At 54.4% G+C, this 24,726-nt stretch overlaps 1 protein-coding gene across 1 annotated transcript in view; it reads left to right on the plus strand.

Annotated features, from left to right (window-relative positions):
* The first annotated feature begins 893 nt into the window (after nucleotides 1-893).
* The window catches only part of SFRP1 (secreted frizzled related protein 1), a 35,464-nt gene continuing 11,631 nt past the window's right edge, over nucleotides 894-24,726 (plus strand). The window contains exons 1-2 of the mRNA XM_010976928.3: nucleotides 894-1,604; nucleotides 6,168-6,245. Coding sequence (XP_010975230.1) covers nucleotides 1,079-1,604; nucleotides 6,168-6,245 — 604 coding nt within the window. The 5' untranslated portion in view covers nucleotides 894-1,078. The remainder of the gene's footprint in view (nucleotides 1,605-6,167; nucleotides 6,246-24,726) is intronic.

Below are 24,726 nucleotides of genomic sequence, written 5' to 3' on the forward strand. Positions count from 1 at the left end.
ACATGTCAACGTGCATATGCGTGCACACGCAGACGTGCTGTCGGGCTGGGCCTTGAGTAGAGGTGGTTTTTTTTTTTTCTCTCTTTTCTTTCCTTCTTTTTAAAAACTGCCCCCCCACCCCCACCCCAAAGCTAACACCTTTGTGAACACTCTTTCCCGCCACACTTGCCTCCCGGCTGTCTGTCGGAGGGCCATCATCCGGTTGCCCCACCTGGAAAGGCGTGCATTTTTAAGGCAACAAACAGCCGGACTCCACCTTCCCCTGGTCTTTGCGGGACCCCAGCCCAACGGGCTGGGGATTTAAAAGCGGACCTCCCTCGCCGCAGCCTTTCTGAGCCTGGGTTTGTCTGAAACGGGCCCATCTTCGTACCGTAGCCACAGAAAACAAAACCGAGGAGGTGGGCTGCTGGGCTGCGGCGTAAAGTTAGGGAAAAGTGTTTTTAAAAAAAAACACAACTCTTCATTATCTCCTGGACAGGCAAGGACTGTTAAGGTTCCTTACTTTCCTGCCATCCGAGTCAAGTTAATCGCAGCGTTGAACATCGTCTTTATCCACTGCACACTTCTATCCGTCCCCTCTCTTCTTTCCTCCCCCACCTCTCTTCTTCTCTCCCCGCACCCTTCTTCCTTGCTTTATTTATTTTTTGGGTTTTGTTTTTTAAGGGGTGTTGACCTGCGCTGAGTTCTAGGGGAGCCGACCCCTCCTGCCCGCCCGGCGATTGGCTGGCGGCGCGGGTGACTGACGGGCGGGCCGAGTGCGCTCGCGGCGGCGGCCGCTGATTGGCTGGCGCGGGCTCGGAGGGCTCGGCCGCGGGAGCGCCGGGCACTCGGGTCCCGCCGCCTCGGGAGCCGGGCCGCACTCGGGCCGCGCGCTCGCCTCCCCGCGCGAGCTTCCCCAGGGCCGCCCCCGCCAGCGCCGGGCAGGAGCGCGCGGCCGCCGAGCCGGGCGCGGGTGCGGACGGCGCCTTTTGTCCCGTCCCCCCGGGGGGGTGGAGGGGGATTCCTGGAAGTTCGCGGCGGGACGCGCGCGGGGAGGCGGCCGAGGACGCCCCACGTCGCGGGGGCCGGGGCGCCGAGCATGGGCGGCGGGCGCTGGGCCGCGGCGGGCGTGCTGCTGGCGCTGGCCGCCGGGCTCCTGGCCGCGGGCTCGGCCAGCGAGTACGACTACGTGAGCTTCCAGTCGGACATCGGCGCGTACCAGAGCGGGCGCTTCTACACCAAGCCGCCGCAGTGCGTGGACATCCCGGTGGACCTGCGGCTGTGCCACAACGTGGGCTACAAGAAGATGGTGCTGCCCAACCTGCTGGAGCACGAGACCATGGCCGAGGTGAAGCAGCAGGCCAGCAGCTGGGTGCCCCTGCTCAACAAGAACTGCCACATCGGCACCCAGGTCTTCCTCTGCTCGCTCTTCGCGCCCGTCTGCCTGGACCGGCCCATCTACCCGTGCCGCTGGCTCTGCGAGGCCGTGCGCGACTCGTGCGAGCCGGTCATGCAGTTCTTCGGCTTCTACTGGCCCGAGATGCTCAAGTGTGACAAGTTCCCCGAGGGCGACGTCTGCATCGCCATGACCCCGCCCAACGCCACCGAGGCCTCCAAGCCCCAAGGTGAGGCGGGGGCACCCCCGGGGCTGGCCGCGCCGCGCCGCGCCCTGGAGCGGGGACTTGCTCCGGAGAGGTTGCTCTCAGCCGCGCGGAGCGGCCCCAGGAGCTTCCAGCCGGTCCGGGGCGGTGCGCGCACCCGGTCCCGGTCCTGGAGCCGCTGTCCCGGGGTCCAGTCTCGCTCTGTCGGTACCTGAAACAAAGCCTTAGCTCCGAGTCCGAGGAGAGCGAGCTCTTCTCTCCTCTGGGAGGGAACCCAGTCCCCATCGGAGTTTTCAGCCCTTCAGATGGGATGCCCCGGGGGAGAAACACCCAAACCCCAAATCTGGAAAGCTCAGAAGGGCCAAGAAAATGCTAAGGCGCAGCTTTATTTTCTTAGGTTCGAGGAGGATTTCTTTCTTTCTTTTTTTTTAAAACGCTTTCCTTAGCTAGTCGTTCCGCTAAGTAGATGCAGGACTGGTGCAGAACTGGCCGGAGGAAAAAAAGTTCAGCAACTGTAGGGCTTTCTGTTTCTCCACCCCTTCCAGGTAACAGCTCTAGAGGCTTGGGGGATGGAAAGTCCCTTCTCACTCTTTCCTGCATACCCCCTGCTTCTCTCATTTACACAAATCCGCAGGTAATTAGAAAGATAAAATTGTTATTAGCTCATTGTTCTGGTCTCCTCGGGGAGCGGGGCTCTGCAAATTGGAGACTTTCCTAACAGCCTCCCCGACGGGAGCGAGGTTCCTCTCAGAACCCCCCTCCCACTTAAAGGGCAGTTCTTCAGGGAGAGGGGGAAAATCATCCCGGGGAGGCAACAAAACAAAGTGGAACAAAACAAGTTAACAAGCAAGCAAAACAAAACAAAAAACCCAAAAAACCCAAAACCCAAAACCCAAAACCAAAAACCAAACAAACAAAAACAAGCCAGCACGGTGAATTCCGCCAGGAATTCGGCGGAAGCAGAGTTGAGGCTCAAAGATGTGGAGGTTGTCAGGGACAGGGAGCCGGACTCTGGGTGCGGGGCACAGGTTCCAAGGGCTTTTTTAGGGAAGAGCTTAGGATGGGGGGACCCGCTGCTTGCTGGCTTAGCTTATCTTCAAGTGATGCCAAGGCAAACTGTCCACCGAGGGGTGTGCTCCACGGAGTGAGGGTGGGGTGGTCTGGGGAAAGGGCACCCTCAACTTTGAATGCCCCGGCTTATTCCAGAGAAGGGGGAGATGGGTCCAGAGTGGCCGACGTGGGGTGGCAGGCCACGAGGGTGGGAAAGACAGCAGCCTGCCCGCAGTGGCCAGGTCCGGGCACCGCTGCTGTCCCCTCCTGAGGGTCTGCACAGGGTTAACCTTGGGGAGGTGCAGCCCTCTGAGGAGAGCTGAGCCGAGCCGTTACCTGGAGCAAACAAAGCACTTTGTGTTCTGTCCGTGTGCGACGCACGGGGCTTGCCTTCTCCCCTTCCTTGCCGCTGGCTGCTGGCCGGGAGATTAGCCCAGAGAGGCCGCGGCCAGCTCTGCTGGGGCTGAGTGCATTCCCAACTGTCTGTTTCTGGCGCAGTCAGTGTCAGAAACTTTCCAGGTGGATTGCCTTTCAACAGGAAGGTAGAAGGACTGGCAGGGGTGCCTATACTTTTGAAGGAACAAGAATCCTCCCAAATCCCCCCCCCCCCCGGAACGTCAGGGATCGTGGGACAGAAACCAAAGAACTGCTGTCTTCTTGAAGCCTTTTACTCCTGACCTTTGCACCATCTCCTCCGTCCTTTCCCTCCATCCCAGGAGTGTGCAGATAGTCACCTTCCCGAGCCAAGCTGCAAACAGAACAGCAGTGATGGGACCAGGGACCAGACAGGTGGGGGACTTGGGACCTGGTTTTCTCCCTGCCGTGTTTTTGGTGCGAGGCTCTGCCCTGAGAGGGCACCGCTGCTCCCCAGGACTGGAGCCCCTCGGTGGGAGGGAGCCCCCCAGGACTTGCTCTGGCCACCGGCTGTCAGCACAGAAGTGGGAGGGCTGCGCGCCCAGGTTGAGACAGACACAACTGCTGGTCCTCGTAACCTTGCGGCTGGCGGCTCTGGAGTAAGAACTGGTACTTTTGGCTGAGACTGCGTGCACCTGCACGACTGTCATCCTTTCTTCTTTTTATTCTGTAAGATTAAAACTGAATTTTCCAAGCAGCGGCATATCTCTGCATGCCGTAGGCTGGATTCTGTTCACATACTTGGGCAAGTGCCGTTGGGGATGTTGGGCAGGACTTTATGGCCACATGTTATTAAAGATAAACTTGATCCTGAGAAATGAGTCAAAGGACACTGCCCCACCCCCTGCCACTGCCAAAGGCTGAAGCCCAGGCTCATCAGCGTCTGTTATGGGAGAGGCAGTTTTGTGTGCGTGTGTGTGTTTGAGGGATGTGCCATGTACATACATCTGCGCTGATTTTTTTTTTAATTCACTTAATCCTGATTCCAGTGTTGGACTTTCTACTCTCCTCCCCGTTTTAGTTTTTGGTTCTTTGGTTTTAAATATTATTTGAAATACATCTTAAAATAGCGATTTAGTTCTGCCTCCAATGGATGACTGGGTGAGTTTCTCCTGCTAAGGCCCCAAAGGATGATCCGGAGAGGGCACAGATGAACTTGCCCCACACAGTGTGTAGCTGCTCCAGAGTGGGCTGCGAGAAAAGTTGAGGTAGGGAAAAGCCACGCTAACCCACGGAGCTCACCCCGGCCAGCTCCTGCCCCCCTGGGAGACCCTGAAGGCCAAATGTAGCAGATGGGACTGAGAAAAATGCCCGTGTGGTGGCCAGAGCTGTCGGCCACCAGTCGGATCGGGGACCTCAGGGTGTCCAGGCAAGATGATGTGAGTGAGCGGAGGGCAGGGAGACCCGGTGTTTATATCCTGGTAGTCCTGTCCTGCTACTTGTGGGCGAGGTTATTATATGCATAGAACTTTGCAGCGTGATGACTTCCACTTAAAAAAAAAAAGTAATCCAAACCAGGAAAGCCCCAAAGCACAGTTCACCCTCCTGATGTAGGGACCGTGGTCCTTCCCATATTATGGGACTTCCTTTCCTTGTTTTTCTTCTCACGGAAGCAAGAACCACAATGCTGGGTAAGTTTTTCCCTTTTGTCGGAAACACGACCTCTGGAATCCAGTCTGAAGTTCTGGCTGAAAAGCAATTTTCCAACATCTGAGCCAAAAGATAGCCCCACAGTCTTCTGCTTGGAGCGTGGCTGTGGTTCTTACTGCAGAAAGAATCTGGACTGTGTTTGGCCCCGGGAACAGAGTTAAAGGTGGGAGAGGAATCTGTCCATAAAGAGTAAGGCACGGGCGGTCTCTGCCAGGCCTCGCAGGAACCCTACATGGAAGTGGGGGGTGGTCGCTCGGGACCAGCTGTGTCCCGGGGGCCCACTGGCTGGAGAGAGCTGTGCAGCTCCCTCCTCATCCACCATGGGAGGCTCTGCTCACATGTCTGAACCGTAGGAGGTCTGGAAGCCCAAGAGGATCCTGCCATAGGAGCCATGGGGAGGGAAGGGGAGGAGGGGGACAGAGAGCCTTATGTCAGAGCTGAAGTTGCTCAGCACAGTATCCTCCCCTGGGGTGACTCTCCTGCAGCTCCAGCCTGGCGTGGCCTCCAGTGCTGTGCTGCGGGTGGCGAGCTCTTAGAAGGAAGGTTTTCTTCCTAGACCATGGGTTCAGCTCCAGGTGGTCTGATAGATGATGAGGGTGATGGTGAGATGGTGGCGGCGGCGACAGCTGCCTCACCTTCTGGGGATGCCACTGGGCTGCCTCCTCCCTGTCCTTCCATGGAGCCCCTTTACCTCCTGGGGTTCCCTCCAGCACCAGCAGCATTTGGCTTGGAGGAGCCGCTGGCCCTGGCCTCTGCGAAGCCTCCTCCCCCGGGCGCAGCCGCCTCCAGTGGCCCCCACGCCTGCGGCACACACACCTCTTCTTCAAAGCACTTCACAGTGTGAAAACACCTCCAGAGGGTCTCTCCTGTCTGGTCCCGCAGTGTCCTCCCATTTGGCTGCACGGCTGGTGCCGACCCCAGCCCTCGCCCCGTAGGATCTCCCAGCAATAGGCCTTCTGGAGAGAAGGGCTCAGGGCCTGGGGTTGGAGTTTGTGAGTCCTGCTGAGTTTCTTTCTTGGCTCCCAGAGAGCTGGCTGGATGGATCTGCTGTCTGGTGGGGAGTTTGGGAACCAGCAGGGGGCAGGAATGGGGTGGGTGTATGTCAAGGAAAGGGGAGAAAGAACAGAACACAAACACCGGGTAGACGTGGCTTGGTTACAAGCTAGCTTTTCCTAGAGGCTCACCACACCTGGTCAAGCCATGATTCATAGGACCTGCCCCATTCAGCCCCAGATATGTTGGTCTTAATCACTATCATATTCAGCAGCTTCTAGTCCCCCAATTTTCAAGAAACTCTGTGTCTGTTTATGGCCTCCAGGACTCTTTTTGTCTCAGGCTGCCCTTGAGAAATTCCAGAAGACCTTTAACTCCTTTCAGCCTGGTCCCAGGGCTGATCTCTGCCCCAGGGGTGGTTCCTCCCTGCGGCCCCACGCCTGTAACTCACAGCTCCTGTTCTCCCCTTTCCCTCCCCAGGCACGCCGGTGTGTCCTCCGTGTGACAACGAGTTGAAATCTGAAGCCATAATTGAGCATCTCTGTGCCAGCGAGTTTGGTAAGAAAGCACCCCTGGCTCTTCCCGGTCCGCATCCCTGGTGCACAGAGCCTGTTGGAACATCTTTCTGTATGTTCTCTACCTCCATCTGCCCTTGGGTGTGTGGGATCACTGGACAGGTTTGGGGGGACCTTCTGTAGGCGTGGAGGAAGGCAGGCTTGGGGAGAGTTGGAGAGGAACTGGGGGAAACCAGGAGGTACCGCGGGCGACTCTGGCTGGCCTCTCCACACGGCTCTTTTTCCATCCACCCCTAGGTGTCAGCACCACTCTGCCCAGGACCTGGGAGGGGAGCATCCAGGCTTAGGGCATTCAGAGCTGGGGGCAGCTGTCAGGTCTTTCTAGGCAAGGAAGCTGACAGCCCCACCATGGGGAGATTTCCCTTCCTTCTTCCCAAATCAGTCCGGGTTAAAAAGGAATTTCTGATCAGTGCTTGCAGCCCCAGGAGAAGGCTGGATGTGGCCCCGCAGGGCTGATCTCAGGGGGCCTTGCAGAGACAGTCTGCAGAGTCCCACAGCCCCACACTGCCTGAGTGACATGCTTTTTTTCCACAAACTGGGTTGAGATTCCTTCCCAAAGACACACAAGGGCATCAAGAAAAAAGGATGTAAATAAAATCTCTCAGAAATCCTGGTGAGAAGTCTTTTGCTGCATGGGGGTGGGGGCGAGGGCGGGGCAGGGGTGGGAGAGCAGGAAGAGTCTTCCCCGTTGGGGCTGTGGTCCCGAAGGATCTTGACAGGAGACGACACTCAAGGGCCGCTGTTAGATTTCACTGACCCTCTTCGTATGTCGTAAATCACCACACTCGTGTTGAGAAGTCGGCTCCCTGACATGTCAGCAAATCCCGGGAATCATGTTAGAATAACTCTGAAAGGTAGTATATTAGCTGATGTTTTATGCTCAGATGACTTCTGTCCGGCTCAGCCCCTGTGGGAAGCGTGGTGGGAAACCTGGGACTGAGTGTGTGGGGGCGGGTCCTGCCTTCACTGGGGGATCAAATTCCTGCTGTCCAATCATTCCTTGATCCACATGTCTAGTCATTCAACGTTTCTGGTTTTTTTTTTTTAAACTGGGTCTTTTTTTTTATTGAAGTATAATCAGTTTACAGTGTTGTGTTAATTTCTGGTGTACAACATAGTGATTCATTTATACATATATATTCCTTTTCATATTCTTTTTCATTATCAGCTATTAGAAGGCATTGAATATAGTTCCCTGTGCTATACAGTAGGACCTTGCTGTTTGTCTATTTTATATATAGTAGTGTGTATCTGTAAATCCCAAACTCCCAATTTATCCTTCCCCACCCCCTTTCCCTGCTGGTAACCATAAGTCTGTGAGTCTGTCTTTGTTTTGTAAGTAAGTTCATTTGTGTCTTTTTTTTTTTTTTTCAGATTTCACATATAAATGAAATCATATGATATTTTTTCTTTCTCTGTCTGACTTACTTCACTTAGAATGACAATCTCCACATCCATCCATGTTGCTGTAAATGGCATTATTTTATTCTTTTTTATGGCTGAGTAGTATTCCATTGTATAAATATACCATAACTTCTTTATCCAGTCATCTTCAATGGACATTTAGGTGGCTTCCATGTCTTGGCTGTTGCAAATAGTGCTGCTGTAAACATTGGGGTGCATGTGTCTTTTTTTTTTTTTTTGAGTGCAGAACGCTGTGCTAAATACTGTGTCCAAAAATACTGACCTAGAATAGAATAGATTAAATTTTCATTTCAAAAGTTTCTTAACCCCGACCAAACACGAATCAGTGCTTTCCTAGAGAATCGTGGGGTCATTTTATAAGTCACCGGCTGTGGGACTCAAGGCAAAGTTCATGTTCCGGAGCTGTGAGAAGAGAATCCACGTCTTCATGCTCAGAAGTTTTGTCTGGAACTTACTAACCCGGATTCACTGGGGGTTTTGTGGCAGCTAGTTGAACAAGAGCCATTCCCTAGACACGGGCTGATGAGACAAACCTTGGGAAAGAATTTGAATGTGAAGATTGCCATTTTGGTGAAGGGTAACAGTCTAGAGGGTGCTCAGGTGACCCCCTTGGGGATGGACATCCTCTCCCCACCACAGTGGACGCCTACTCAGTCAGCAAGTCCCCAGCTCCCTGCGTGCGGCGCCAGGAATGTATCTCATTTTAAGCACACAGGGCTTAGCGAATCTGAGTGATTAGCAGTTTGGGCCTGTGTTCCATTCGCTCTGAGATTATCTTCTTGAGTTCCTGGGACTTTTGAGTTCTTCTGGATCCTCCAGGTCATCTTATCAAGTCCACTTATTTCATAAATAAAGCATCTGACTTTCCCCGCTGGAATTCTTTTGCTCTGTCATGCTGCCTTCTCCACTTAAGATGAGCAGCCGCTGGGCTTGGTCCTAGAGGCATGTGTCTCCTCTGCACGGATGTGCTGGACACCAGACGTCTTTTTCTGGGTGCAGGAGAGATTTTTCTGGGTTTTTCGTTTGTCATGTTCTCATCGAGCAATAAATAGGATTTTTTTTTCTATCTCTTTCTCTGCAGAGGCTGAGCTCAGCTCTGCCCTTCTCAGCATCCCAGAGAATGCAGCCTTGTTGAGAAACTTGTTTCCTAGCTCAGTTCACTTCAAGTAAGCGAGGCAGTCAGCCACGCTGATGGGATTCGGTTAGGAAACAAAGAAATTCAGCAATGCCAGCTGACACACAACGGAGAAGAGAAAGAATGTTTTAGTCCCCACTCCAGGGATCAGACTTTGCATTAAGTAGCCCTGACATCCCCGGTGTGATGACATCAGGTTGTCGGAGGGCCCTCTGGGAGCTCCAGGAACAAGGGTGCATTCCTTCTGGGTCAGCACGCACTCGCCCTCTGCCTGTGCAGCCTCAGCGTCCTGCCGCCGCCGCCGAGGAGCTGGACTTGCCCAACCCATTACCGCCTCCCCCAGGCGGCGTGCATTTTGAACTCCCCGGCGGGTCTGCTTGGCCACCAGTCTCTCCACCCCTGCACTGTACCTCCTGAGTTCAGAGCACTTTTTCCCCCCAACAGGGAAAAGCATCAGTAGAAACACCTGCGTGCTGATGTTCAGGAATGCAGCTGGATCAGCCTGGATCAGGCACCAGATGTGTGGAAGCCAGAAGTTAGATGATGCAAAGTCTCTGAATTCAACATGGCAGCCTTCCTGCCCACTGGGCATCAATTAGGAGGCCCAGCCCCGCGTTTTGTTCTCGCTCGGCTTTTCCTGCTGTCTGACAACAGGGGGTTGCTCTTTTCTCTTCGACAGGTCAATATATTATTTGCAAGCTGGCACAGTAATAATCCTGCTGTTCACAGCTCGCTGCCCATGACCGTCTTGCCTTCAGCTTAGCTTATCCCACGGATGGGAAGATCTGATTTAGCGTGGCTGGGAGGTTAGGACCCCGCCTCTGGCCACTCTCTCTAGTTTCTCCAAGATCTGTAAACACCCTTAAGCATTTCTGGTAGAAATGTGCAGGGTAATATTCTCCTAAGATAGTTCAGAGCTTCCGTTTGTATTGGCTTCTGCTTTGCTTTGTTTTGTTTTGTTTTGGAGAGTTCAGGGGACAACTTCCTGAGGTCAGTATTTCCTTGCTGGTGGAAAAAGATTTCTTGGCCCCCAGAAACTTTCCCTGCCTTCTGGAAGCATTTTTCACCCCCTAGTTTATATGTTTCCTCATAAAGGGTAAAACTGTACGTTGCAACACTAAAATGAGTCAAATAGGAGAGAGGAAAAAAAAAATCGGCTCTCGCTATTAGTATTTGGGACTATTTCCTAGAAGAAACATTCTCAGCTTCCTGCACCTTCAGTAATTTGGTCTCACTCTGCCTCACTCTTCCTTCAAGGTGTCTTGGCTGCGCTGCCGTTGGGAGGCCCAGTGTTTTACTTCTGAAGGGGCAGTCTGACTTCTTGCAAAAAGTAGGCTCAGCCTTTCCAAGCTAAACCTTGGGTTTCCTCCCGCAGAGGAGGAGGAGAAGTGGCTGCCAGCGCAGTCATTGCAACGTCTGTCGGGGCTGCCTGAGAGCAGGGGTCTGTCTCTGGTACCGTATTCCACCTAGTGTAAGACACCGCTTTGTGGCGAGATGCGCTGTTCATCACACGGGAGATGCACCGCCGACGAAGGAAGCACACTTCACGGTAAAATGCGCGGAGGGTCTGTGTGCTAGAGTGAACAAAACAAGGCCTGTTTGGGCTTAAATTGTCCTTGGCACGGCGTCTTACGCACGGTCGGCATAAAACAAAAATTGGTCAGACACGTGTACAAAGGACGAGGAAGAGCAGGGAGGTGGTTTGGACTCCTGTTTTGGAAGAAGAGAAAGTGCCTTCCCAAATGAATGTGTAAAACTTGTTGACGTTCCAGGAAAACTACATGCGCTGTTTTGGGTGACTGAGTGTGTATGTAAAAAAAAAAAAAGCCTTAATGTCCAGGAATCTAAGTAAAATTCAGTAGGCACGGAGGAGGGAACCGTAACCCCGAGGTAGGGAGTTGGCAGCTGAAAACAACTGGTTTTTATTGTCACTGAAGATCTCGAGAATGCACATCCCGTGCGCAGATCTGTCAATAGTTGGAAGGAATCGTACGGCACCTGATGTTCGGGGAAACGTGGGGCCGACGCACCCTGCAAGTGCAACTCGCGGCTCGAGGCCCGCAGCCGCTCCTGAGTACCCCTCCCACGATGGGGGCGGCTTCTTCCAGGCAGAAACCACGGCTGGGCCAGGCTTTGGGAGCCTTCGAATTGGCCGGGTGGGTTGTGACGGCCCGGCCACAGTCCCCGAGTGGAGAGTTCCTTAGCAGGCTGGACCTGGGGGTCTGGCAGGAGGAATCAGGTCCTGGGCAGTTCGGGCTGAGGTTCCTCAGGGACCACCTTGCACTGTGAAACTACATCGAGGAACCGTGAGGAAAAGCAGGGTTAAAAGAGCGAGATTTTCCCCTGTGGTGAGCAGGGTGCACCCTCTCTCCACATCAAATTCTCTCCTGAGTGTAACTAGCAGGAAGATACTAAGATAAGGCAAATGTCAACGAAAAACATTTTCTTTGGCCTTTTCGAACCTATGAAAAGTGGACCGAAGCATGGGAAAGGGTACAGAAACCCAGGACCCACAGATGGCGCCATACTGCCGGGAGCTGGGTTCAGGTCTCCCCCTGCCACTCTCTGGACGCCCTGCAGCACAGGGCCACCTCCTGACCTCTCCAGGCCCCAGTTTCTGTATGAAATTGCAGTGAGTATCCAGGACGGGTTTTGATGAGGAGCAGGTGAGCTAGGGTGAGGGGCCCAGCACAGGGGCCAGACTCAGTGTTTGTCCTGGTGGTCTTGTCAGGGGCAGAGTATGAGGTCTCCTTCCATGCTTGTCACCAAAGAAGTGGGGGCGCAGCTCAGAGACTCGGTCCTCGGCTCTGCTCTCAGCGGGTCCGTGGGACTCTCCTGTTTCCAGCCCTGCTCTGTCTCGCATCCTGCTGGAATGATCGCTCTCTTTGACTTGAGACCTTTGGGTGTGGGCACAATGGGTTGGGGACTGGGTGACACATGGCTTCTCCCTCTTGGCGGATGAGTACGCCTCCAACCAGGTGATTCCTTGGGACAGTCAGTGGCCACCTGTGAGGTGTGTGTGTCCTTTGAAGTGCCCTCCAGCCTGCAATTCTGGGACTCTCCCACCCTCCCTATCTTTAAAAAAAAATGTATTGTGGACAAATACAGAGAACCTGAAATTGACCATTTTCATCATGTTTAAGTGTGCAGTTTAGTGGCATTATGTGCGTTCCCACTGTGGTGCTTCCATTGTCACCATCCATCTTTGGCTATTTTTCCATCCCAAGCTGAAAACTCTGTGCCCATCACCAGCTCCCCATCCCCCCACAGTTCCCGGCAGCCACCAGGCCACTTTGTGTCTCTGGGAATCTGACTACTCCAGGGACCGCGTGTAAGTGGAATCCTACAGCATTTGTCCTTTTGTGTCTGGCTTATTTCACTGAGCAAAATGTCCTCCTTATCATTTGATGTATATATAAGCGGTCCCGGGGATGGAGATCACGGGAAGGGTTTACCCTCAAATTCACCCCTGTCCCCTGCAGCTTTTCCAGGGGTGGGCAGAGGAGGAGGGGGCGAGGGATGAGCTGCGATCGGGGCCGGGGTGGGGGTGCTGTCAGCTCCTCAGTACCCCTTTGGCGTTCTCAAGATCTGTTGAGCTGGATGGGAGGGACCTCAAAGATTAGCCAGTTCAGGGCCCTCACCTTACAGACCGAGGAAAACAAAACTCAGGTAAAGGAGTTAGTCATCAGATTGCCCAAGGCCGCTCCCCTGGCATCCCGTCCAGTTTTTGTTCCCAGCATCTCTCCGCTGGGTCGCCAGTCCAGATTCCACACCCTTCCTCCTTCGTGTCCTCTCATGCTCATCACTCTCCCCGCCTGCCAGGAACTGTGCAGGACGCTCTCTGGGAAGGGGCGTTGGGTGCCCTGGCGCTGTTTTCAGTTTGTGGGATATAAACAGACTGCTGTCTGCGCTAACACGGGGGAAGAGCTCGGGGGTCGTTGCTCTCTTTCTCTGTGGGGAGGCAGACGGTGAGTCGAAAGAACGCAGGCTTTGGGCCAGACACACTTGAATTCAATCCCAACCTCATAAGCTGTGTGACCACCGGAAAGTTTCTTAACCTTCCTGAGCCTGTCCCTTCAGTTGCAAAATGTAGATGGTGATTCCTCTGGGACTGTGTTGGGAGGAGAATTGGGTCAATCAAATGTGTTCAGTCCCTGGAACATGCTGGCTGCTCAATCCATAATCATTACTATTTTTAAATTTCCTATTTAAAAATATTTAATTTATTTAGTTTGTTTGGGGGGGGGGCGGAGTAATTAGGTGTATTTATTTATTTATTTATTTATTTATTTATTTATTTATTTAGAGGATCTCGTGCATGCTGAGCACATACGCTACTACACCCTCCACGCTCCCCGTCCCCATAAGCATCATTATTGCTTCTTATTGGAAAAAAATTGTTTCAGGATGGAAATTGGCCTAGGTAGGATGATTTGAGCACTAATGGAGTTAGCTTGCTTGGCAAAAAAATTTTAGGAAATGGAATGGAATGTCCTGATTAATTCTCTGGTTTGCAGGAGGATTGAACTGGAACAACCTCTTAAAAAAAAAAACAAAACCCATTTGAGAAAACTTTAACAGTTTTCTGTGGCTTCAAGGTGTTGGAGTTAACCAAACCAAAACAAACCCAAACCAAACGAAACCAGAAACAACCCTGTAAATACGAGAAGTGAGGCGGTCTGGACTTCCGTTAAATGACGCCCTTAGGTCACTGTAAAAATGGAAGCCGTCAGACAGTTACACCATGTGGAGCTTGGACCAAGTATTTACTGAGTCCAGGGTGCGCCTGCTGAAGGTTGTTCTTCTGAGTGTTTGTGTGATGTTTAGAAATCTTATTCCTGATATGAGCTTTTCTGCTCATAATTGCTTGGGTCTAAGAGAGCCCTGAGAGCCCTGGGATGTTCTCAGCTTTTCTCAAGCACTGTCTCTGGGACGCTGTTCACTTTTTTTCCAACAGCTGCCTTGTAACATTTGTGAGATGCACGCCTGTTAGCCAAAACATAGGCTATATTCAGAAGCACGCGAGCATTTACATATTGGCAGATTTCGTCCAGTTTCGCAGAAACGAGCCAGGAGCTCCAATCCGTATTTATTTTTCAAAGGATAGCAAATGGCCAAAGAGATCAGGGCCTCGCCCTGCCCCAGCCTGCTCGGAGCAGCCAATTAAGCATGCATTAGCTTAGGAAGGCTTCTCAAAGGCCTATAGATTGCACTTGAAATCTTTGTTTAGTCTTTCAGGAACACTGTCACACGGATGATTTATCAAAGAAAGTTGTTTATCTGGCAGTAAAATAAACTCCGGGCCTGTTCAGACTAAGATTTCTTGTGAATTTCTACCAAGGTAAACACTGGTAACTGGCAGGTTGCAGATTCCGTGTGAAAGCCAGACACATACAATAAATATTGGAGCGACAGCTTCGCTATGTCAGAGGCCAGGCCTGTCACCAGCGCTGTCACTCCCGCCCGGCCCCAGGGGACATGGCACTGCCGCCAGGCCGGCGGGGCCACCAGATGCAGGACTGGGCCTGGGCCGGTGGGTACTGGAGCCGCCCCTGCGGTGCAGGGCTCCCTGGGCTCGAGGGCCGCTTAGTGCTGGCACCGGGGACTTCCTGGTTCAGAGGGGGCAGGTCTCAGGGTGGTGTCCGCCAGCTCACCCCGACGGGCCGTGAAGAGTGATGAGGGAAGAGAACCAGAAGCCGCCAGCTTACGTTTCTTTGCCAGTAGACGTGGGCGGAAGCAAATTGGCAGGGGCCTGGGACGTGTGGAAGGATTTGGACCCCGGGGCCGGGTGCGGTGGTGGGTGGGGGTGACATCGCTGGTGGATTCTGCCCAGCATGAAGGGTGGTGGCAGAGGGCGCTCAGATGCTTGCCCGGGGTCTCTGGCTTTGCTTGTTGGGGGCTGGGAGAGTGCCGTTTGGGAACAAAGAGGGCAGATCCAGGCCTGTGAGTGGCACCTGTGAGAAGGAGGGCGGGACTGAGGGAACCAGTGAAGGAGCTGAGCCTCCCAGGTCCTTCCGAGGGAGACATTGAGGCCACTCTCTATTGTGGCTCTTCGGGGAGGGGCTGCTGAGTTATAAACTGCTTCTTCCCAGGCAGAAGCCTCGGGGTCACCCCAGCCCTGATCGGGGTCCTTACAGCAGGACGGAGGTTGAAGGTGTTGGCAGGTACCTCCCGCGACTTAGGCCCCATCCTTGGTCCTTCCCATCCTGACTTCCTCGGCGGGTCAGGGAGGGGAAGTGAGGACCCTGAGAAAAGATGATGTTTGTGTCACCTGTGAGGATTGTGGGGTGGGGGTTTGGGTTGCCGTTTGAGAATGAGCGGGGTCGGTCTCCCATGGTTGGAGGGGCTGGTGTGTGAGGCCAGACAGCTCTTTAGGGATTGCTGTGCGGGTTGTAGATGCTCACCGGCCTGCAGGTATTTGGGGGAATAAAGGAGTATTTCTTAGGGCAGGAATGAAGGGAGAGCTCTCACAGCAAATTCTGAAAGGCTGTCTGTGAGTCGTAAAGAGATGCCAAAAGTGTGCTTTGGCTTCGGGGAACCATTAGGACCCAGCTTCCCTCAACTCTGCTCTCTCTCGTTCAGGCGGGGTTACGAGAGGGGATTTCTATCTTTCTCCTCTCTCTCTCTCTCATTTTCTCTGGACATTTCCTGCTGGGAGCCCCTCAGATGTGTTCTCTGCTCTCTGTGCACCCTTTGAAAATGAGTTCCCTCTGCTGTGTCTTCCACAGCAAATCTGGCCAGCTTCGGATATGGCTTTGTGACTGGGTGAGATCCCTGCCTCCGTGGCTGTGGCAGCGGGGCCAGAAACGGAGCCTGGAATAAACCTGTTGAACCCTCAGCCCGAACGTAGCTCTCACCTGTGCACATCAGTGCAGACAGGGGAGGTCCACGTCCATCCTTTCTCCTGCAGCCTTTCGGGCTGGATTCTCAGTGAGAAGGCCCGCTCTGAGCCACCCTGACGCTCATGCCTGGGTCAGACCGGTCAGCTGGGGAGCGCTGGAGGGGGAGGTGGTGTGTCTCTGGTGAGTTCATAGGAGGACCAGGGCCCCTCCCCCTGCCTGTTCCCAGGGCCAGCTTGAGGCCAAGGGGCTTCTGTCCTGCCTCTCAGGCCTTCGCACCCTACACTTCTGTGCTAGTCCGTGGGGCGTTTTCTGCCCTTGAGGGGGAAGCACTTCAACGAACCAGTCAGGCGCTGGCCTTAGAGTGGTAGCAGGTGCCCCTGAACTGAATGGAGGCTGCGTCACATCGCATGCGGACTCACAGGCTGGTGCACCCAAGGGCGGTGGTGCAGGGCGGCTGGTCGGGGGTGGTTCCTGCCCTCTGACAGCTTACCGTGGAGACGGGATGGAGAGGCGAAAACAGACAAACAGAACCCCGTGTCGTGTCGTCAGACGCCGAAATCTCTGTGGTGGGTCAGCGCTGGGGCTGCGGGAGCGCAGACGAGGGAGCCGTTTTCTGGGGACAGGTCGGGGGAAGCGCCCGAGGGGAGACGCCTGGTGGTGTCCTCCAAGGGGTTGGTTGGAGTTTGTCAGGCTGAAAATGTGGGCGGAGGAAGAGTATTCTCAGCCGAGGAGCCCGCAGAGAACCGGACTCGGAGGCTGACGCCACCTGTGTGTTGGGGACTGGGGACTCTCTTCGTGATTGTCTTCTAAGGCGCACGGGGGGGGGGGGAAAGCAGCTGGAAACGAGATTGACAGAGTCGGCAGAAGTCAGCGCAGGACCTTGAATGCCACGCTGAAGAAAGGGGCATTCGTCTCGTTGGCAATGAGAGGCATCAGGAGAGTATTTTTAAAAATGTTACTGTCACTCACATCTTAAAAGAGGGCCTTGGGTGGGGAGCTGGGGGAGGAGGAGGGAAGGAGGGGAAGATGGGGAGGGGAGGAGGGGGAGGAGGGGAGGAGACCTGGAGAGGTGCTCATTCATCCAAAGTGATGCCACGTACAGCCTGAGGCCTTGGGGTGAGATGTTTGGGACAGGAGAGCCGGCAGGCTCAGGGCAGTGCTGGCCGGGCCCAGACCAGCTATGGGCCACCCACTAGAAGGTGTCCCTGTAGGCTGTTCTGATGAGGCCAGCCCGTGGCCCAGCCACCTGGGGAAGGGCCATCTGCTGTGGTCAGGGACCCTGGGAGACCTTTGCTAGGGATGCACGGAGCAGGAGCCAAAGCCTGTAATCAGCTCACACGCGGGGCACCGCAGAGCTGGGCATTACCGAGGGCGGTGGCCATTAGGAGCTGTCATAAAGTCCCCGACTTCTCTCCAGACCTTGTTAGCAGCCCAGGCAGGTGGCGCACACAGCCAGCCAGCCCCGCGGTCGGTGGTCTGGTGACGGCAGATCTGGGGCCCGAGGAGCTTAGGCAGCCCGGGTGTCTGGGGCCTCCTGGAGAAGGGAGGTGAGAGGAGCTGCAGCCATGGAAGGCCCTAGGGGGAGGCCTGGGATGGGGAGCGGGTGTGGTTTGTGTGTGTGTGTCCACATCTGAGTGTGCGTGGGTGAGTCAGGTGCGGGTGTAGACGCGAGCCATGTGCATGTACATGTGCTGGTCTGCACACAGAGGATCTGCCTGGCCAGTGTGGGTGCCAGTCACCTCTCCGAGATGCCCTGGCCTCTTTCAGGAGCTTAGTCTGCACAGATCAGGTCAGACGCTTTCTTCTCTCCCCGTGGTTTCAGAGAGAGGCCTTCCAGAACATGCCACAGGCTGATTCCTCTGACTCGGGAAGGCTTTAGAACCCCAGACGGACTTCTCCGCAGGGTGCCTCCGTGCGCGCCCAGGGCCACCTTGGCCGGTTGGGGAACCCTCCTGTGACCTCAGTGTCTTGTTTATTCCCCCAAATGCCAGCTGGGCCTGTTCTGTTAGTTTCCAGTGCTTGCGGCAAGTCCCTGTAGAACTGCTGGCTCTCTGGGCTGGAGCCACTTCACAGCGGATTCCAGCGGTCAGCAGGGATTGTCTTAAGTCGCGTGACGTAATCCCTGGGATATAAAAATTGTATCGGGAAGAACAGGCATGGCCTTAGGTGTCACATGGACCTGAGTTCAAGGCCTGGTTCTGCCACCCACAGTGTCAGCTCAGGCAAGCCCCGTGACTCAGTTTACCCGCCTGTCAAACACCAAAAATACAGACTTCTGTGTGAGGAGATAACGTGAGACCTGAGAGACAGTCACACCAATCCTGGAGTCCTGGGATCTGATCCGGCGATACCACAATCAGCTTCGTGACTCGGCCAGTCAGGAAGTCCCTGAGCCCATTTCCTTAAGCAAATTGAAGGGGCCACCCTCCGTGACCTCTAAGGCTCTTTCCAGCCCTGAAATCGCACGGTTTCGTTCCGCGAAGCTCTGTGACTTGGTTTCTCCGTAAACATCTCTGTGGGCTCCTCCCTGCTCCCCAGGAGCGCTCTCTGGGGACATGGGGCTTCATCTCAGGCACACGTGGAAAAGAGCTGCTGTGCAGAGGAGTGCGACACCCCGGGGCCCCCAGCGACACGGGATGCCGCCCTCAAGTCCCCGACCTCATGCCTGGGCCCGCTTCTCGGGAGGGAGGTGCCGGCCCCGGTGGTGCAAAGTAGAACCTCAAAGCCATTCCGAGCTGCGTGTCTTTGCGGCGAAGACCAGGTGGCTTGGAGCTCCTGATTCCTGGGGAGCAGTCCTGTCTTCCAGTTGCCAGAGAGGAGGCCCAGCAGATCTGGAATAAAGCACAGACCCCAGGTGGGCCTCCATCCCCTGCCCTTTCCTGCACGCAGGCAGGGCCATCTGCTCCACCTCTGCTCCTGGCATCAGCTTTCCCGGTGACTTCGCCTTCCCAGTTGTGTAACTGTGTGTGTGTGTGTGTGTGTGTGTATGCGCATGTGTGCATGTGCTGGGGGGGCTGGTGGGAAGGCAGAGTGCAGAGGCGGCTTCTCTGGGAAGGAGGGGCGTCTGTAGCCTGGGTTGATTTCCGGGTGACTGACAGCTCCTCGTCTCCACCCTTCTTCCCTTACAGACTTAATGTGTCTTCTGGCAGGTTTCCTCCCTTTGCATGATTACTTGGAGGAGGAACAGGCAGGCCCAGCAGGGAACAGCGTTCGCCTTTCCTTTGGCTCCTCATCCCAGCCCTGGCCCCCCTTCCCGACACTCTGGGGGCTCTTGGGGAGTCAGGGGGTTGGCGGGTGGGTGGAATCCGGTCTGGACCAGCTGAGAACTCTCTGTGCGCCTGCCTGGCCCCAGGGGCCTTAGAACGAGAAACCCAAGCTGGAGCCAAACCCAAGCTTGTTCCTCTCTGGGAGGCCCCACAAAATAACCTCCAGCACAGGGCGCTGGCACACGGCTACTTGTGAAGCAGCCTGCGGGGTCACTGGCATCACCCTGGCTCTGGTTGTCTCGTGGGGTGAGATTGAACCCTGGCTCTCTGTCACTTACTAGCTGGCGTCTTGTGGAAAATTATCCTCTTGTCTTAAAAGGTGAATATTGGTAGTACCGGCTTCACCAGGTCACAGTAAAGAACGCTAAGGCCCTTAGGACGGCACCTGGCCCTTGACGGTCAGTACCAGGGGTCCCTGAGGCAGACTGGGGAGGAGGCAGCAGAGGCCAGCGGTCGTCAGGGCACAGTGGACTCAAGCAGACACAGAAAGCCAGCTTCCCGCAGCGGGGACTGATGCACGAGTCGTGGAAGGGATTTCCAAGGGGGAAGGTGCTGTCGGTCTGTAGTACCTGGCAAGGCAGAGGACATTCTGGACATGAGGTGGTCACCCCCTAGGGCTGCACGTCACATACCGCAGGGCCTGGCTCCTGGTGGCCACTGGGAGGCAGGGGGCATCTCCCAATAGAGCCAGTGGCTCTGTTGTTTCGCTGCTGGGGATGAGGGTGTTACAGGATCAGTTCCTGACATCACAGGTGTGCCGGTGAACAGAGCGGCAGAAAGCTGGGAGCTGGGAGGGGCACAGTCTACACACCTGGGATGAGAGGGATCTGCCCTCTGCCAAACCAGGAAAAGTCAGATGTAGACACGGAGGAAGGTCAGCTCCCAAAGGCACCCCCAGGAACCAGGTTCTAAAGGGCGGTGAACAGGGACCCCAAGCACTCCGGGGACTCCAGCACATTGATGAATTTCCCTAGCAGCTCGTTTTAAGCTCTTCGGAAAAAGAAGGACCTTTACAAACCTGTTTATTTACTGAACATTAGGCACAAAATGTGCATCCACTGGAGGGAGGTTCTCTGGCGAAATCGAGATCAGGGGAGCGCAGGGCACCAGAACACAGCCAGCAGCATGGCACAGGGGTCCTGGGGCCACATCTTTCCTGACTTGCCCCGTAAATGCAATCCTTCATACATAGGCTGTGTCAGGCCCTCCGGCTACTGCTTACAGTTGGTGACACGTGGACCCATGTCAAGGATGCTTTCATAGCAAATCCTCAATTTACGACAGATCTGCAGGGCGCTGGGGTTTGCACAGCACCTGATGGCTGACATGGTGCCTTCCCACTTCCCAGCTGATCTTCAGTGGCCGCGGGGAGGCCGCGAGCATTTTGTGTCCTGAAGTGGCCGTGCTGGTATCGTAGCTCCAGTCTCAGGCCAGGTGATCCCCGGCTCCTGCCTTCCCCTGCCTGCCACTGTGACATCAGTCCTCTGATGCTGGGAGAGTGAGCCGTCTGTGACCTCCATTCTCTAGCAGATCCTGGAGGGACCCGCCCAGCATCCTGACTTCTCCCGCTTTGTCCTGGTGCGAACTTGCTCGTGAGGCTTGCGTGGTGGGTGTGACCAGTACCCTCTGGCGCGGTACCCGGAGGCCTGGGACAGGAGGTGCAGGAGGAAGACCTCTCTCTTGTGCTCCCTGGGTCAGGCAGGAGCCCATGGACGGGACGGAGCACTCAGCAGGGGGCACGGGAGCCGGGGAAGGGACCTGGGGAGACCAAGTGTGTCTGCCCTGAGGGTCAGCCCTCCAGACCTCTGCTAGTAAAGGGCAAACATGCTGGGGAGCTGGATGCTGCCAGGCCTGAGCCAGAGCCATCGCCCCGAACCCCCGCGATCCTGACCGTCTTCAGTGGGAAGGATGCAACACACATGGAATGTACTGGGCCCATTAAAGGAAATCAGTTGGTTCTGGAGCCAGGAACTTGGTAAACACTCCAAAAGCCCTTGCCTCCTGAATGGTAGGCGTGCATTTGGGAGTTGGGGGCCCTGCCCCAGCACGTGGTCAGACACTTGTTGCCTGGGAGGCTCCATCTCTGTGGGGCCAAGTCCTTGCCCACCCACACAACTTCCGGTGGCGGGTGGGCAGTGGCTCCCATAGCCATGGGGAAGTTTGTTTGTTGATTGATTGATTGATTTAAATTTAATTTTTATTTATCTTTTGCCGGTATTCTCATTTTCTTTTTTTTTAAATCAAAGTATAGTCAGTTTACAATGTTGTGTCTATTTCATATATGTATTTATTTTTGTTTTTATCTCTTTTGAATAAGTGGCTTTCCTGGAGAATCAGAAAGGAGCCCCAAGTGAGGGTGACCCATCCCATAATCTGTCTCCCCCACACCAAGGTTCCCCCAGGCTCCCAGGACCCAGATCCGCCCCGTTACCTGTGTGTGCGGCTCCAGGTGGATGGAGAGAAAGAAAAGAGACTTAGTGACGGTCAGGGGTCAGGACATCCAGCTCAGGGCCGATACCGCTGGCCACCCTGCGTGCCCGCCGCCTGGGCTCAGCAGAAGGGGAAACCCTAGACTGTAGAGAGAAGGCCAGCTTTCAATTTATTTCATTTATTTTTTATATGATTTTGAAAGGTTACTTACCATTTACAGTTATTACACAGTAATGGCTATGTTCCCTGTGTTGTACAGAACATCCTTTCATTTGTACCTCCCACTCCCTCACCCTTGTACTGCCCCTGCCCCCCTCCCTACTAGTAACCACTAGTTTGTTCTCTATATCTGTGAGTCTGCTGCTGCTTTGTTATATTCACTACTTTGTTCTAATTTTTAGATTCCACATATGAGTGATATCACACAGTATTTGTCTTTCTTTATCTGACTTGTTTCATTTAGCCTAATACCCTCCAAGTCCACCCATGTTGCTGGAAATGGCAAAATTCTGTTCTTTTTCATGGCCAAGTAGTATTCCTGTGTGTGTGTGTGTGTGTGTGTGTGTGTGTGTGTGTGTGTACCCTGTCTTCTTTATCTAGTCATCTGTTGATGGACACTTGGGTTGTTTCCATGTCTTGCTATTGTAAATAGTGCTGCTATGAACATTGGGGTGCGTGTATCTTTTTGAATTAGTGTTTTGGAGGGGTTTTTTTTGGATAAATATCTAGGAGTGGAAATGCTGGTAGCTCTATTTTTAGTTTTTTAAGGAACCTCCATACTGTTTTCCACAGTGGCTGCACCAATTTACATTCCCACCAACAGTGTCAGAGGGTTCGCTTTTGGAGAGGAGGCCAGCTCTGAGTGAGGACTGGGTACTGACTCCCATTAACTTTTAGACTCTTGGCTTCATCCAAACCTACCTGAGGCCACGGCAAACTTGACCTTGGGAGACCAGGATTCCTCTCCATCCTGTTGGGTGTATGTTGCAGTTTGTCTCCAGTGGGGCTGCGCCAGGTGGGCGACAGGGGAGCCACACGTGCCTCTGCCCCTCCCTGGGGCTTTGTGGCGAAGCCGGGCGCCGCCCCATCTGATGGATGGGAAGGCGTGCCCAGTGGGCTCAGGCTAGACCTCAGCGCCTACCAGGGTCTTCCAAGCCTCCCTGAACTTTACGCAAAGCCTGGAAAGGCTGGAAAAAAAGAACCAGAAAAATGAAAGTACAGGACGTAGCGCCGGGGGTGGGGTAGGGTGGGCTCAGATCTAGGACCAGCCTTCTGTTTCTGCCTCAGAGCAAATCCCGTGATGGTTAGAAGGAAGGATTCTGGACGTCGGGTTATTTTTTGAGCTTCTTCAGCTCGGGGCTTAAGAGAAATCCGCGACGAATTGGAGATGTGCCCCTCTCTCTGAATCCTTTTATACCCGGAGCTCCCTTGGGAGGGAAAGGGGGACAGTGAGTCCTGAGTGAGGACGTTCTCTGCCCCTGGCACCTAAAAAGTTAGTGCTGGCGTCCCAACCAGAAGCTGGAGTCGGCCGATTCCAGACGTAAAGTCCTTTCCTCTGAAATGTGCGACCTCTTGCTATCAAAGCCTTTGTTTTGCTTTTCCTGACGCTGCAAGATTCCACCTCTGCCCCCCAGACCTCAGCGATTCTGAAAATGGCACTACACCAGCTTACCCAGGGTCAGCTGGGTCTTGGACATGCCCATGTTTGTCTTGCTGACTTCAGCCCGAGCTTTAATGAGTTTGGAGGGCTGCCCTGGGCCTCCAGGAAGTTTAAATGACATCCAAGAGTCCTCAGAAGGCACCACTGTGAATAACCCAGGTGGCAGACCAAATAGCCCACCCCATCCCCGCCCTCAAACCCCGTGAACCAGTGGTTCTCAGGTGTGGTCCCGAGACCAGCAGCCTCAACGGTACCGGGAAACAGGTTAGAAATGCAGATTCCCAGGCCCCATCCCATTGCCACCGAGTCAGAAGCTCTGAGGGCCTAGAAATCTGCATTTTAACAAGCCATCCGGGAGATTCTGAGGACCCCTCTCTGATGCAGCTCTCAGAGCCGGGGGTAGCTCATGGCTTTTCCTATTCATTGGTTTTTGAAACCCACTCCCCATCTTTTTCCTGCCAAAAGACCATTCTTCACTCCGACGTGCCATGTGGGCGAACCCCGGGGGGTGGGACGGAGGGGAATGGAAAACCGGTGACCCCGAGGCAGGAAGACTGTTTGCCTTGGCGGGTTGGCCTGGACTTGGAGCCAAGATTCAGTCAATCCTGGTGATTGACGTTCTGTAAGCGAGTCTCCTATTCTCCTCCGCTGCCTGTTTGGGAACGCGGGGAGGAGGGGTCCAATCCTTACTGGGAAGGAGAGGGGCCAAAACTCCTCTTTGTCCCCCTCTGCGGCCCAAGCCCCCTGCTGCCAGGGCCGCTGGTGCACACGCCTTCCCGAATAAAGCCACTCCAGGCAGCCCTTTGCTCTCAAAGCCGGGTTTCCATTTTGCACCATTAGCTTCAATCAGTGGGGATTGAACACAATCCATGAAATCAAGCAATTAGGCAGCGGGATTCCGGATGGCAGACGGTGGACATCGACGCTGCCATGCTGCGTGTGTGAGTGCTTGTGAGTGTGTTGAGGGCGGGGGCATAAAGTTGCAGATTCCACTCTCCTGCCTGGACCGCCCTGCCCCCCCCCCACCTCCTTGAGATGTCCAGGGCTCAGAAAACAGGACAGTTTCAATTAAATAATTTGCCCCAAATAAGTCATTCAGGAGCATTTTCTGCATCTGCTGGTTTTGGGGGGTTGTTTTGTTTTGCTTTGTAAACGAGAGAAAAAGAAAAGCTGCTTTCAATCTTCTTTCTTTCTTTATTTTTTTGGTTTTGTTTTTGCTTTTTTTTTTTTTTTTGTAGCATCTGTCCTGTAGTCAGTAGATACATGTAAGTATGCGGCATGTGGTTTGTGGTCGGGGAGAGAGTCTGAGTTACTGTGACCAAGTGTGAGCCCCTTTCTTTGCTAAAGGAATTAATGATGCCAACACCGGCCCCTGCTGGGAACGGAAGTCTGTGGAGCTGCCTTGGCAGGGCCTTGGTCAGCGGGACTCATTTGGACCCTAAATGCCTGCAAGCCAGCAGCCTGCGCGGTGCCCAGACCCTCTGTGTTGGAAGGAGGCTGCGGCCTCTCCCAGCCCCGCCCTTACCCAGGGCTGTTACCAAATCTCATTTGCACAGTTGGCTTTGGGGGTGGCGGGCTCTCTGCCTCAGGGTTGCCCACCCAAGAGATTTGTGAAAACGGGGCCAGGAAGGAGGAAATCGGGTCCTCTGTGTCTTACTGCTTAGCGAGGGCTGTGCTATGTGAAACAGGCTTTTTCATGGCGAGGC

The sequence above is a fragment of the Camelus dromedarius genome, chromosome 22 (assembly GCF_036321535.1).
Source record: "Camelus dromedarius isolate mCamDro1 chromosome 22, mCamDro1.pat, whole genome shotgun sequence".
NCBI classification, from domain to species: Eukaryota; Metazoa; Chordata; class Mammalia; order Artiodactyla; family Camelidae; genus Camelus; species Camelus dromedarius.